General features: G+C 57.9%; 1 protein-coding gene across 1 annotated transcript in view; it reads right to left on the reverse strand.

Annotated features, from left to right (window-relative positions):
• The window catches only part of GNPAT (glyceronephosphate O-acyltransferase), a 15,844-nt gene extending 2,817 nt beyond the window's left edge, over positions 1–13,027 (reverse strand). The window contains exons 1-13 of the mRNA XM_023523783.1: positions 12,388–13,027; positions 11,226–11,355; positions 9,013–9,140; positions 8,724–8,799; positions 8,324–8,475; positions 8,077–8,207; positions 6,695–6,918; positions 4,407–4,649; positions 3,026–3,105; positions 2,177–2,317; positions 1,001–1,100; positions 825–918; positions 7–327 (exon numbers count right to left, since the gene is read on the reverse strand). Of these exons, the coding sequence (XP_023379551.1) occupies positions 7–327; positions 825–918; positions 1,001–1,100; positions 2,177–2,317; positions 3,026–3,105; positions 4,407–4,649; positions 6,695–6,918; positions 8,077–8,207; positions 8,324–8,475; positions 8,724–8,799; positions 9,013–9,140; positions 11,226–11,355; positions 12,388–12,498 (1,931 nt within the window). The 5' untranslated portion in view covers positions 12,499–13,027. The remainder of the gene's footprint in view (positions 1–6; positions 328–824; positions 919–1,000; positions 1,101–2,176; positions 2,318–3,025; positions 3,106–4,406; positions 4,650–6,694; positions 6,919–8,076; positions 8,208–8,323; positions 8,476–8,723; positions 8,800–9,012; positions 9,141–11,225; positions 11,356–12,387) is intronic.
• Between the last annotated feature and the right edge of the window lie 95 nt (positions 13,028–13,122).

A 13,122-nucleotide genomic window follows, 5' to 3' on the forward strand; every position in this document is an offset into this window, starting at 1 on the left:
CTTGACGCCCACAAGGCCAGGTGGGGTCCATTCCGGTGGGGCTGGTCACCTTTGTCGTGACACTGCCCACTGAACGCTGGTGGCGTCTGTCCGCTGATTCTCGCACTTTCTCCTAGTTCCCCTGGGGAAATCCTAGTGACACAATAGTCCCGTTTACAGTAAGGCTCTGCCGCTGCCCCTTTCGCTAGCGCACCTGCTGTCCTGCCGCGCGCCGGCGAACGCCCCGCGGACCGCAGACCGCGGCCCTGGACTGAACTGCACTTACCGAGCGTTTCTTCCAGTTTACTCGTGGCCGGTTCGTTCACATTGAACAGATACTCGTTATCTCTAGGGGAAGAAGTGACAAGCTGGCTGAGCGCGAAGCCGCGGAGAGCGACTCTCGGCATCCGGGACTATGGCTGCTCTCCCACGGGGCCTCACGGCCCTCGCCCCGCCTGTCCGGCGTGCTGGCTTGGCCCCATCCCTCTGGCCATGCGGGAGGCCCACGCTCTCACGCTCGTTCACTCAGAAGAGTGAACACTGAGCTGCCTACACACACGCGTGTCTTCGTGCATTATGACGCGGGAGCACATAAGTGCGCGTGCACGCACACACTGCACTCCCTCAAAATCTTTCTTATAATCTATACATTTCCCACCGTAAGCCAAAGCCAAAGTGCAGGCCCGAAGCACGTTCTTTGCTCCGATGTCGCTATAATTCAGTCACGTAAAATCTGCAGGGTCCCCCCTGGTGACTTAACTTCCCGGGAGGGGGGTGGGCACGCGCAGGGTCACGCAGACTGGACCACGCGTCCCGCCACGCCTGGGGGGGTGGCCGCTACTTACACCTTCCTCTTCTCCACCATACCGAGCCGCACCATGGCCGCGAGGGCGTTCTTCTGCACGTCGGAAGACAACACGTCGTAACACTGCGAGGCGCCTACAGCAGGTGGAGGGACAGTCAGCGGACTGCTTTTTGTCCTAAACCAAAGGACATCACCGCCCTCAGAGGCGTGACTGACCTTGATCGAGAAGCTGGCTTGTGAATGTCCTAACTCTGGCCAGGTACTGCTTCTCAGTGAAGTAGTCTTCCCGTTCCTTCAAGAGGTATTGGCAGATTATCTGAGTTGACGAGGCAGGAGGAGAGGAACAGGAGGAGAAGAGGGACAGTGAGAAACAACAGGACAGCAAACAGGTGTCATCGCCCATCTCAAGAGAAGCGCACGTCGCATCAGAGCAAAGCCCTGCACAGACCAGGTGCAGAAAAGCTGCAAAATTTCAGGAACTTTCTCTTGGGCTCAGATCACTCTTTACAACTAGAAAAAAGAGTCTGAAATGGTATTGACATTTATTACAATGTAATTTCTCACTTGAATGGGTCCTAAGTTAATTACTCTCAGCCTAATACACCTCGTGTTGCCTGGGAAGAGAGGCACCAGATTGTTAACTTTATTTCTTCCCTAAAAACACCTAACAACATGCGAGACCCAAGAACATTTGATGGTTTCTACCTAGACAGGTAGAAACAGAACTTATGCAACACCTACTAAGTGTCAGACGTGGGGCGAGGGAGCCGGCGTGAGCTACGTCATCAGCCGCAGCTCTGCTCGGCCAGGAAGTCAGTCCTGGGTGCCCCCGCCTAGCGCACAGGGCGGACGGCCAGAAAGTCCCCCTCTCACAAAGCTGCATGGGGCCCCGACGCTCCCCCCTCAACCCCTGCTCCCCTGCACGCTGGCACACTTCCTGCGGGACGTACGTGCCGTCCCTGCCTTTAAGGGCTCCTCAGAGAAGCCCTTCCACGGGCCTGCACTTGAACTTTCCTTTCTCTAGCAACATTAGCATTTACTAAGCGCTAATTACATAGTAACATAATAACAGGCTATGAATCGGTCAAACGTTGCATTTACGAAGTGCCTACTATGTATCAAATGCTCTGCTACATACAGGAAACAAAAGATGTCAGATACGGTGGGACATGCTCAGTTTGTAACTGGTGATAGGAATGTTATGCTCACTGCGTCCCTGAGCTATCATCCTCCTGGGCTGTAGGGGACCTAGCCCCTGCTGCACGCAGAAGGCGGGTGTCCCCTGAGAGGTGAGGTCCCTCACCCTGGCAGTCTCCAGCTCCATCAGGCGGAAGCAAGTTCAGGGCAGCGCGTTCCTCACCCGGAGCCGGGAACACGGGCGAGGTCACGTACCTGGTAACACTCCACGAAGGGTTCAAAGAGGCCTCTTAAAAATTCTAACACGGTGTCTCCTTTCTCGGTGACGAGGATGTTCCCCGCCGCCACGTAAATGGTTTCAGTTTTACAAAGCAGGTAACAGCCTTCTTCAAAGTCCTGGAAGGGGGCGGAGGAGACAATGCACCCACTACACGAGGTTGACGGGGACGCTGCTGCCCGCGGCACCAGAATGCCAGCCAGTTCCATGCCCCGCCCCCAGACGGCGGGTTGACAGACAGCGGCCAGAGCCGCCCTTGTGCCAGCACTCAGTGTGCTGGGCCCCAAACACAGCAATACACACAAGACCGACGAGCCTGGGGACTCAGCCTGTGTGGCGCATTTTTTTTGCCCTGCACAGCCACACTCCCTAAATCTGAACAGGCGGTGCGCGCGGCGCGGCCTGACGGGCTCAGAACCGTGCTCACGCTCCCCACGGCAGCAGCCTGGCCTCTCTGCTGTCTGTGCGGCCCTCCCTGCCCGGCTGTGAGCCCGACCCGCATCGGTGTCTATGCCACAGGCAAGACGCGCCCTCCAACTCCAAAGCAAAAGGCCCGGCTCATTCCAGCAAGTGGCGAACGGGCGCACGTGTGCTGGTTGGTGCGTTTGTAACAAAACAGCGGCTGGCTCACAGTGGCTGCACGAAAGGTCCAAAGAACAACCGCCTCCCCGCCCCCCACCAAATACTCCTCAGTCACTGGTCAACCTTGACCAAGAACCAAACTAGTCTGAACTGTGAGTGTCCCAGCTGTCGCCCCCACCGCTGCACGCGGAGCCACCCAACAGCCCAGACCCCGCCCGCGCTCGCTCGCCCCACGGCTGCGTTACCTTTACTGTGTTTCCTGGAAAGAAGATGAACTCATCCGAAAACATGTCGCGTAGGAAGCGAAAGCAACTGTAGATTTCCTCTGGAAATAAATTCACGACATGTCAGTTGGGTTGTGCCATCGAGTCTGCGACAGTGCAGAGTAGCACGTCACAGGCGCGTACGCTATTCACACATCGGGGACCAGAATTAAGGCCCCTTGTGGAAGCTGTGACACGCCCAAAGTTTACCTACAGAGCAAATTACAGTCTAGACATTTTAATGGTTGAATCTAAATGACAAGCAAGCCTGTCATCAGTCAGTCTGGAACAAATAAGATGCCGTGCGCCTCAGAAGCCAAAGCCTTCACGTCCCATCACCAGGATCCCCAGCAGAGGACAGGGGCAGGCTTCTTCACACCCTCCTGCGTCCCTCCGTCCCGCTGTCCTGCACACCAGACCACACTAGCACACGGTGACAGCCCTTGATCTGCGGACACCGACCTTGCCCGCCTCACCTTCCTGACCTGCACTGCAAACTCTGTCATTAGGAACGACCCATACAGGTGGACAAGAAGGTGGCCTGCATTTCGGGGCGTCTGGCAACCCTCGAGGACCATGTGTGTGCCCCTAGCTGGAGATGGCTTCTGATGTAAGAAGCCTCGGATAGAAGTGAAATCGAGGTCTGTGTCTCCATGTCCTGAGCTAAGTCATCTGAGCTCTCTGGGCCACCTGTCACTCACAAAGCGAGGGGCCAGGCAGGGGACCTCTGAGGTCCCTCCGGGGCTATGGGTCTGTGGCCGAGCCCTTTGCCTCTCCACAGACTTTCCCTTAGAATGCCTACAGAGCTTTGAAAACCAAAACCAGAATGCCAACGCCCGCCCATGCCCAGACCACACAGCGCCTCCGGGCGTGGGGCCGGCCTCCAGGAAGCCGTGGCCGGGGCTGCAGGCCCTGTGAACACACACTGGGTCTTACTCACACTCCCGTGAGGAGTGCAAAGTGCTGCTTGCTGTGTCTGGGACGCCCTCCCACCCCCGCAGTCCGCTCCCATCAGCTGAGGGACCTGTCACGGCAGAGAAGGGGCCTCAGCCCGGGAGGCAGAACCAGCCTGTGCCAGGGTCCGCCCCTAGGCAGCCATGCATCGTTCTAGGCCCAACTCTCCTTATAAAAGCAGTGGTTTAGATTACATGGCTTCTTAGGTCCCTTTCAAGTCTCAAATTCTAAGCAGATGGCCTTGTCTTTGGGGGGAAATCCTAAGTTCTGAACGCCCGGGCCCACCCCGCCGGCAGGGGGCTGCGGGCGTGCGCTGCCCTGGGTGGCTTCTGGGTCACTACCACCTCCCCCTGCCCCCCACCCGGACGGTGGCCTCTTCAAAGCTGAAGAGCACGTTCCCCGCGGTTACCTTTCCTGGCCCCGGGTGTCATCTGCAGAGCCAGAGCGACGAGCGAGGGGCGGACGAACACGTTGAGCAGCTGGTTCCGGTACGCCGAGCACATGAGCAGAGTGACGTGCTGCAGGAGCAGGCCGTCCACCACGTCCGAGTCTGCGGAGGCCACCCTCAGGACCACGCGGTCGTTGGCCAGGCTGGCGATGTTGGAGTGCAGAAGGATGCTGGCCTGGATCACGTCCTCCGCCGGCTCATTCTCTACGCACGAGACGGGCCATTCAGGCAAACGGCCGCGCAGCGGGACGCGCCCTGCCGGAGGCCCAGGCCCAGCGCCCGCCCACACCGGCGCCCGCCTGCCCGGGCACGGGCCCCGTACGGGCTCCAGGCTCCGCCCGCTGGGCTCACGACCGCGCGCGAGGGCCGTTTCTCGAGAACTCTTCCAAAAACCACTCTAAGGACACGTAACGCTGTCTTAGCCACTTTGCAACCAGCGCTTCTTCAGGAAGAGAGGTGCCAAAGTCTCGTGGGAGCAAGTCACTAGGTCGCGTATCTGTGAACTTAGCGTGTGCCGTTAAGACGTGCCCCACGAGCACATACATGCGCCCCTCGCGTAGGCCCGCTCTAAGACGACGACTGTCGCTTTGCAACTCTGCAGGTGAAGCAAAGGGCGCCCAGACGGGGTGGGACGCCGAGGAGGCCGCCCACGTCCTCACGCCACTGGCTCTAAGGGGGTGTGCCCAGAACAGGGCTTGGGCGCTCGTCAGCGACACCGCCGCGGCCTGGGATGCCCCGGCAGCCAGCAGCAGAGGCGTCATGGCGGGGTGGCAACAGTCAGCAGACATTCTCAGTGACGAAGCTCATTCGACTGCAAACATGAGCCAAAGCCTAAGCCTGCTGACAGGCGGGCCAGCGGGCACTCGGACCACGAGGCCAGCAGCAGCTCCGCAAGGCCGGTGCCGGGGGGTGGGGCTCTCCCTTCGGACCCCAGAGCATCCATTCTGCTCTAATTCGCCCTGCCTGAGCTTGCTCAAGGGAATGACACAGTGCGTGACAATAGCACGTACATGTTGCGATACGTGCTACACACGTGATACACGATGCTCTGTCGTGACATACGTCACGGAGAACTGGCCACGAGAGCTCAGGAGTAGGGGCTAATCGAGGGAAAAAGGAAAGAGTATACAGAGCACCCTTTTTTTAAATATATTTTTTTTCTTTTCCCGAACCCTAACCCTAAAGAGCATCTTCTAAATTAGGACCGATCTCAAGTCACCCCATGTTACTCTGCGCAGATACTCACTGGCTCACGTTACAGTGACGAGGCATTTTCGTGGCCGAGCAGATACCCTTAGCTATGGACTGGCCCCATGTTTACCCCACCTTGAGAAAACGAAATCTTAGAAAGAGGCGCCTGTTTTCATACGTTCCTGGGCCAAACAGGTAGAGGAGCTCATTTAGCAGACTGCCCTCTCTCGTGGCTGTCCACCTTGTGTGGCGGTTGACTTGTCGTCTGTCTCCTGTTGGACCCCTGCAGTACTGAGGGCACGTGTCTGACCATCCTTGCCTCCCCGCCCCCCGCCACTGCCGTCAGGACCCTCGTGGGCATTCTCGGCCCCTCCGCGGCTCTTCCGCTCGGCCCCACTGGAGTGTTTCCCCGCGTTCGCGTGTGACCTGCTCGCCCGCCCTCCTCACACCGGGGGGACCTTCGGACCGGGCTGCGCATGGCTCGTCTCTGCCCCCTGGCGGTACCAGCCCCGAGCAGCCGCTGACGACACGTAAACGAGCCAACACGGGAACCCGACTGCAAATCGTCCCCTGGTCTCTAAAGGACCACAGTGGCCACTGCAGTCTACAATTTCACATCAGAGACTGACAGCGCGTAAGCTCATCCACACCCCCACACCCAGCAGTGTTCGTGACTCCGATAAGCCTTTTACAAGCTGTCATCGGAGAAACGTCCTACGAGGCCAGCCCTCGATCCTCGCGACGCGGCCAACGCCACGTGGTTTAAGAAGCGGAGGTGCAGGGGGCCGTGTGGAGCGCAGAAAGGTCGAGTGTCTGTTCTCCACTCGGCCGGGTCCCAAGCCCTCTTGGGACCTAGGACAAGGACGTGGAAACCATTCTTCTCAAATCATCAACATGCTGAGTTCAGTGTCCCACAGTGATAAAAATAATGAGGTTTCTCTCTCTCCCCGAGCTTTGCTCAAAGTCCTATGTAGGTTTTTCATGCCTAGGCTACACCTTTTCCAAATTAAGAAGTGGAAAAGGCCAGCGCTCTCCTGACAGGTGTCCCCCGCACACACCTGGCCACGCGAGGAATCCCCCGAAGGCCTGGGCCAAGCCTCGCAGCCACACGGTCTTCTCCACCAGAGCGTCCAAGTGCAGGGACGGCTGGTTCTGGAGCAGGACGGTGACGACCAGGGTCCACGGGCTCAGCACCAGGTTCTGAATCTGCAGGAGCTGCATCCGGTAGGCGACTTCGGTGACGAAGGCGTGCATGTCCTCCGACTGCTTCTGAGGGATGTATCTAAAAGGAAGGACAGAACGGGTCACGGTTCGGCGACCGAGACACGCAAGGGAACGGGACACGGGACGTGGCAGACCCGCCGGAGGCTTCTCGTACTTTCTGCCGAGGGCTCCCAGGTCCCGTGGAAGGGCCTCCTTTGCTTGCTCTACCCGTCTGCAGGGCCGGCTCTTGCGAGGTGACAGAAATACTCAAGGGAACAGGGTCCTATTATCCCCGGTTCTGGGCAAAAAGCTTATGTCGCTTTACAAACAGAATGCCACTGTGAGGGCTGGTCACACCGCCGCCCTCTCCAGACCCGCAGCACCTCGGACGTGTCTTGCAGGACGCGTGCGTTGGGTTACAGAACCACCGTCCACGTCTGCGCAGGGCAGGCAGCTGCCCGCCTGCCCGCCCCGCCGTCCTTCCGAGCAGCGTCAGGGCCCTGCCAGGCACTCTCGCCTGAGGGACTCTTCAAGCAGGGGTCAGATGACCGGAACCCACACGGAGCTGGCTGGGCAGGGTACACACCCGACCTAGAAGCAAGCCACGCGGTCCACCGCAGCCAGTGACGGCGCCTGGACTACGGGACACAGGCTGACCCGACTAGAGAGCTACAGGGAGAAAGCCTGTGGCAGCGAAAAGCTGGCGCCTGCTCCTGACGGCTGACACAGCTGCTGGCAAGGCTGGTGCTGCAGCCGCGTGGCTGGCCGGCGGGTGGCTTCCACCCCGCTTGGCCCCTGGGGCCCTGACCGTGCGTGTAGCACGCCCGCACCCTGCAGGGACCGATGCACTTCCTGGCCCAGGACCACAGCCTTTCGAGGTCGGGGACTCAGCCACATCCGTCCCTGGTCCGCCACCCTTCCTAGGATCAGACGGCATTCCGTGCGCCGCTGTGCCCCCGTGCGCTCGTCAGTGACACTCCTCCCCCCACTTCTGTGTCGGCCAGACGCCAGGTCCCCTGAGAAGAACGCACCCTGGCTCTGCGCGTTTGACACAGGTACCCCGCGGCTCCCTGTTTGGGGAACCATGTGATTCTTCTTTCACGGAGGCTTTCTGACCCCCGACATGTCATCTCCAGTGACCCAGATCCAGTCCCAGAAGTGCCAAGAGAGTCACAGTTCACACTTCCAGATTTCCACCCCTGAGTCGGTATCGGTTACGAAAACACCGGCCTTGCACCTGGGAACCAAGTTGTAGGGGCTCCGGCTCATCCTCCCCTCCGCCAGAGATCGGAGTGACACGGGCTCTCCGAAGTACACGTAGATGTTGCCAAAGTTCTCCGAGAGGATGCGCCTGGCCTTCAGCAGCCCCTGCCAGGGTCACCACAGGGGAAGAGAACACAGGGGTCAAGTCAGCAGCCGCTGGCGTGCAAAGCAGCGTTTCCTCTGCTTTTCAATGAAACCAGGCCCGGCCACCGCGTACGTACTGTTGTAGATTCCCTCGGCTTAGGGACCCCTAGAAGCTCATACGCGTAGAGAGTTTCTTCCAATATCTTATCGTAACTGATGCTAATGGGAACGAGGTAAGTATCAAAAACTTCTCTTTTGAAAAATGGTTCCATCACGATGTTCAGCAGACCTGTAAACACAGGGAGAAATGGTCTCCGTGAATACTGCAGAGTGGAGAACTCAAGGGCCTATCGACAGGGAGGCACGAAAAGTGAAGCCTGTACACTAAGCGCAGAGACGTAAGCAGTTGAACTTAGGGACAGTCACACTTATGAAGAATCTCTCGCCAAAAAAAGCGTCAAGGTGTGGTTAGCAGCTTCGATGACGCCCCACCTAAACTTTGGGATTTACTTTTCCTCCAGTCTATAAGCGACCTACCAAATTTAGGAGTCAACGTCTTGGAAGAGCGGCTTCTTGTCCCTTCGAGGAAAAATTCAACAGGAGCATAACCATTCTTTAAAGAGAAAACACAAAGAAACAAAACAAAACACAAAACCCATTGCCTACGCTCCAAGCGATAAATGCTTCTTTCGAGTCCTTCCCCCGAGGCCCGCCCGCCCTGTGCACCGCCCCGACCAGGCCCCGTCCAGAGGAAATGCGGCCGAGCCCCCGCGCAGAGGGCACGGCGCCGTCAGCGGAGAGCGAGCCCACGTGCGCCCGCGTTTACCCGCAGCATGGTTTTCACGTATGCCGAGAACACGGCCCAGTAGAGTCTGTCGCCCCCGAAGGTCCGCCGCATGAAGAAGGCGCCCGACATCCGCAGCAGCTGCCCGACCACCTTCATGCCCAGGAAGTCTGAAACATGGGGTCGGCAGTCAGCGGACCCGGACACGCGAGCAGGTCTCAACTCAGACTCCGTCGGCGGGGTCTGGGTGCGTGAGGCGCCCTGCGACCTTAACAGCGGTCCTTTCTGGGACTGAGATCCCTAAGAAGGGACGCGTAACAGTTATGGGGAAGGGACCCGGGGCAGGTGCTCACTGAGAGGTCACCCTGTCCCCTCCACACGCCTCTGCGTTTACAACCAGACCAGCGGGCAACGCGACCCCTGTGACCACGTCATCATGGGATTTCCTCAGTCCCTCTGACGACAGGCCAATGCGTGTCCCCGCGCTCCGGACAGCCGGCCAAACGCGCTCCCACTGTCCCCGTCGCCCACCCGGCGGAAGTGGCCTCTTTCCCATGGCGCCCCTGGACAGAGCCGGGGGCGGGGGGCGGGTGGCTGTCGTGGGTGTGACAGGAGCCAGGCTCGCCTCAGCCCCTAATGTCCGAACAGCTGCCTCACGCGTCCACACGGGTGAAAGCGCTCGAGCCCCTGCGGCGTCACCTCGCTGTCACCGCACTCGTCAACAAAGGTGGGCGCTGAACCCCCGCCCCCGCTGCCCTCAAAGACGGGGGATGACTTAGCTGCCTGAGCGATCCTACAGAAATGAAAGCGCGGACGTGGAAATACGTCGTCGAGCTGTTAGTAACAGCAAATCTACTGAACCGCGACACGGCTACGCTGCTGAAGGTTATGTAGCTCCAAAAACGTTAGGCAGGGATTCGGACTCTGCCCCTGCACCACTTAAAAAATCAACTCAGAATGGATCTGTGACCTAAACGAAAGGCCTAAAACGATAAAACTCGCAGAAGAAACCATAGGGAAAAAGCTTCCCGACATTTGATTTGGCGACGTTGTCTTGGATGTGACACCAAAAGCAGAGAGAACAAAACGAAAAACAGATAAACGGGATTACATCAGAAGGAAAAACTTCTGTGCGTTACAGGACGTGATCGACAGAGTAAAACGGCAGCCCATGGGATGGGAGAAAGTATCTTCAGATCACGCATCCGATAGGGGATCGATACCCAGAATATATGACTCAACGATGACAAAAACGACCCGATTTAAAAATGGGCAAAAAACTTGAACATGTCTCTCGAGAAGATATAGAAATAGCTAAGAAGTGTATGAAATGATGCTCAATATCACTGATCAACAGGGAAATCAAAATCACGCCGAGACGCCGCTACGTACACTGAAGCCAAACCGAAACCAACCGTGCTGGCGACGACGCGCAGAAAGTCGGGAGGGAGAGCGCCTGGCCGCTCTGGGCAACGGCACGGCGGCGCCTCGAAACCGACCATAAATGACCGGAGATGCCAGCAATTCTCCTTTGGGGAATGTGCCAGAATTGAAGGCAGAGACTTGAACAGACATCCACACACCCACGTGCGCAACACACGCTTCACGACAGCCAGAGAGGGAAGCTACCCAGGTGTCCACGACAGCTGAACGGATACACAAAACGTGGTCAAACCGTACACGGGGAGATCGCTCAGTCCCAGAAAAGGCGCCTGACATCGGCTACGTCGTGGATGGACCCTGACGACGTTACACTGAGTGAGATAAGCCGGTCACGGAAGGACAAATACCACGTGATTCTACAGACGTGCGGTCCCAGGAGGCACATCCACAGAGACGGGACGCAGAGGGCGGGTGCCGGGAGCTGGCGGGGCAACACGGCGGGACATTAACGTGTGATGGGGAGAGAGCGGCGGTTTTGCAAGATGAAAAGATTCTGTGGATGGCGGCGAATGCGCTTAACGCCCCCGAACCGTGCGCTTAGATGGCGAAGATGATTTTATGTTCTGTGTGTTTCGCCGCAACTTAAAAATAGATCAAAAAACAGGTCTCTTGACTGACCTACGTTCACTGGTACGTCACCAAATGAAAAACGTGGAATCGAGGTGGTGTCGTCTCGTCCCCAAACCTGCACCAGAGCGCAGGTCCGTGCAGGGTGGCGAGGCCGCACCGCCTGCAGAGCCCGTGGCACGCTGGGCCGCTCCGCTGAACACTTCCCTTTTTATACCTAAAGGAAGCAGAGAGACCGGACGTACCCATCCCCGCCGCGATGACCGGGACAGGCAGGTCGCAGCTGTACAGGAGGAAGGACAGCATCAGGAAGTCGATGTAGCTCCGGTGGCTGGGCAGCAGGACCACTGGGTGCTGCTGGACGGCTCGCTGCAGCTGGAAGGCAAGGGTCCCACTCAACGCTCTCGGTTTCCACACAGTTAAAGTCACACCTCAGATCAGAACGCGGGAGGAGGTGCGTGAGAGGCCGCGCTGACACCACTTCCTGCCTCCTTGACGACCCACGCGACCCCACTTGGGACGTCTGGCCGAGCGACCTCGCACAGAGCCACAGTGTCGGGACAGGCACGTCCGTGGATGACCGTGGACACACTCGCTGGCACTGCGTGTGCACCATCTCACACCACGGGTCTGTGACCGAGGCCTGAGCCTTAGCTTCCTGCTCTGTGACGGGGTCACTCGCCCGGTAAAGGGCGGCTGGGAATGGAACTGAAGCCGGTCTGACTTAGAAAGGCATGTGGACGGCTGCACCAGACCGCCTGTCTGCAGTAAGAGGGGACGGAACCGTCGGGGACATTAAAAACGGCTCTGAACTATCGAACGAGAGGAGTGGCGTTTCTCTGGTCAAACGCTGGGCTCGCTGCCAGGGAGAACAAGAAGGGGGGTGCATGTCGGCTCACAGGTGTACCCCGTAGGCCGCCAACCTAAACGCCGCCGCTGGTATCGGCGTGCCGTCTGCCTTTCTTTCTGAAATCTAAGTATAACTGACTGACGCAGGGCGATTTGCGATCAGCTAAGACGTGGCCAGCCAACACTCTCTGGCCGCAGACACTGGACCAAGCGTCCTTTGACTTGTCCGTCAAAAAGATCAAAACAGTAGGTCAGTAATCTAAAAAGTCACAAGGGGAAAAAGGAGAAACATTCAAAGTAAAGTAGATAACTGAGTAAAAGCAAATATTAGTGGCGAAGCAGCCACGGGACTCCTCGTACCGCGTCAGGGGAGTGTGGAAGCCCCACCTGGTCAGGCTGAAGTCTGTGGGTGGGCGGGGGGGGTCACAGGAAAACCGGCTCCTTCCAGAGGCGGAGCCCCCTCAGCCGGGTGGGCGCCTAAGGGCTGGGGCGGCCGTGTGTGCGGGGTGAGAAGTCTTGGGGTGACTGAGTAGTGAGGGGCTGACGAGCAAGACTCACTTTCTGAATCCCTTCTTCGTTTATACACACTTTCGAGAAAATCTGTTTAAATATTTTGCTCAGGGTGAAGGCGAAAAACCGGATGGCTCCCAGATGCAGCTTGTGGCTCATCTCGTCCAAGATCTCACACGCCTCCCCTTGGAGGACGTCCACGGGTTGGAGGGTTTCCTTGGAAAGCTAGGAGGAGAGACAGCAGGAGAAATGTCTGAAAAAGAGCCCAGGCTCTTTCAAACCAGCACAACCGGTTCCAAATGGGTCGATACTGCGGAACTCAGAAATGCTGTGTCTTAGCCTCGAACGGACAGTTTATTTTCCGACACGATGAAAGTAGATAAACGATCCCATTTAGACAGGTTTAAAGACTCGAAATTGAAAGAGACAGCGTTTCAGACGGTGTGTGAGCGAGCTCACGCCCATGAGCTCGTGTCAGGACACACGCGGTGGGCCTTTTCGGGGACAGCCGCGGCACGGCACGTGCCTGCTCACCACTATCACACGGGAAATGTGGGGTCACACTGAACTGCCACTCAGACTACATCGGACGGCTAGGACACGGGCACAAGCACCCCCGAATCCCACAGGGTAATCAGTGACACCAACGATCTCATGAGTAGAGAGCTCTCTTTAATCGGATGGCAGATCATCTCTCTCAGTAAAGAGAACACAATGCTGGCTGTGTGCCAGGACTGTCCAGGGCCTGGAGACGAACAGGTCAGTTTCCGTCCTCAGGGAAGC

The sequence above is a fragment of the Pteropus vampyrus genome, unplaced genomic scaffold (assembly GCF_000151845.1).
Source record: "Pteropus vampyrus isolate Shadow unplaced genomic scaffold, Pvam_2.0 Scaffold412, whole genome shotgun sequence".
Taxonomy (NCBI): domain Eukaryota; kingdom Metazoa; phylum Chordata; class Mammalia; order Chiroptera; family Pteropodidae; genus Pteropus; species Pteropus vampyrus.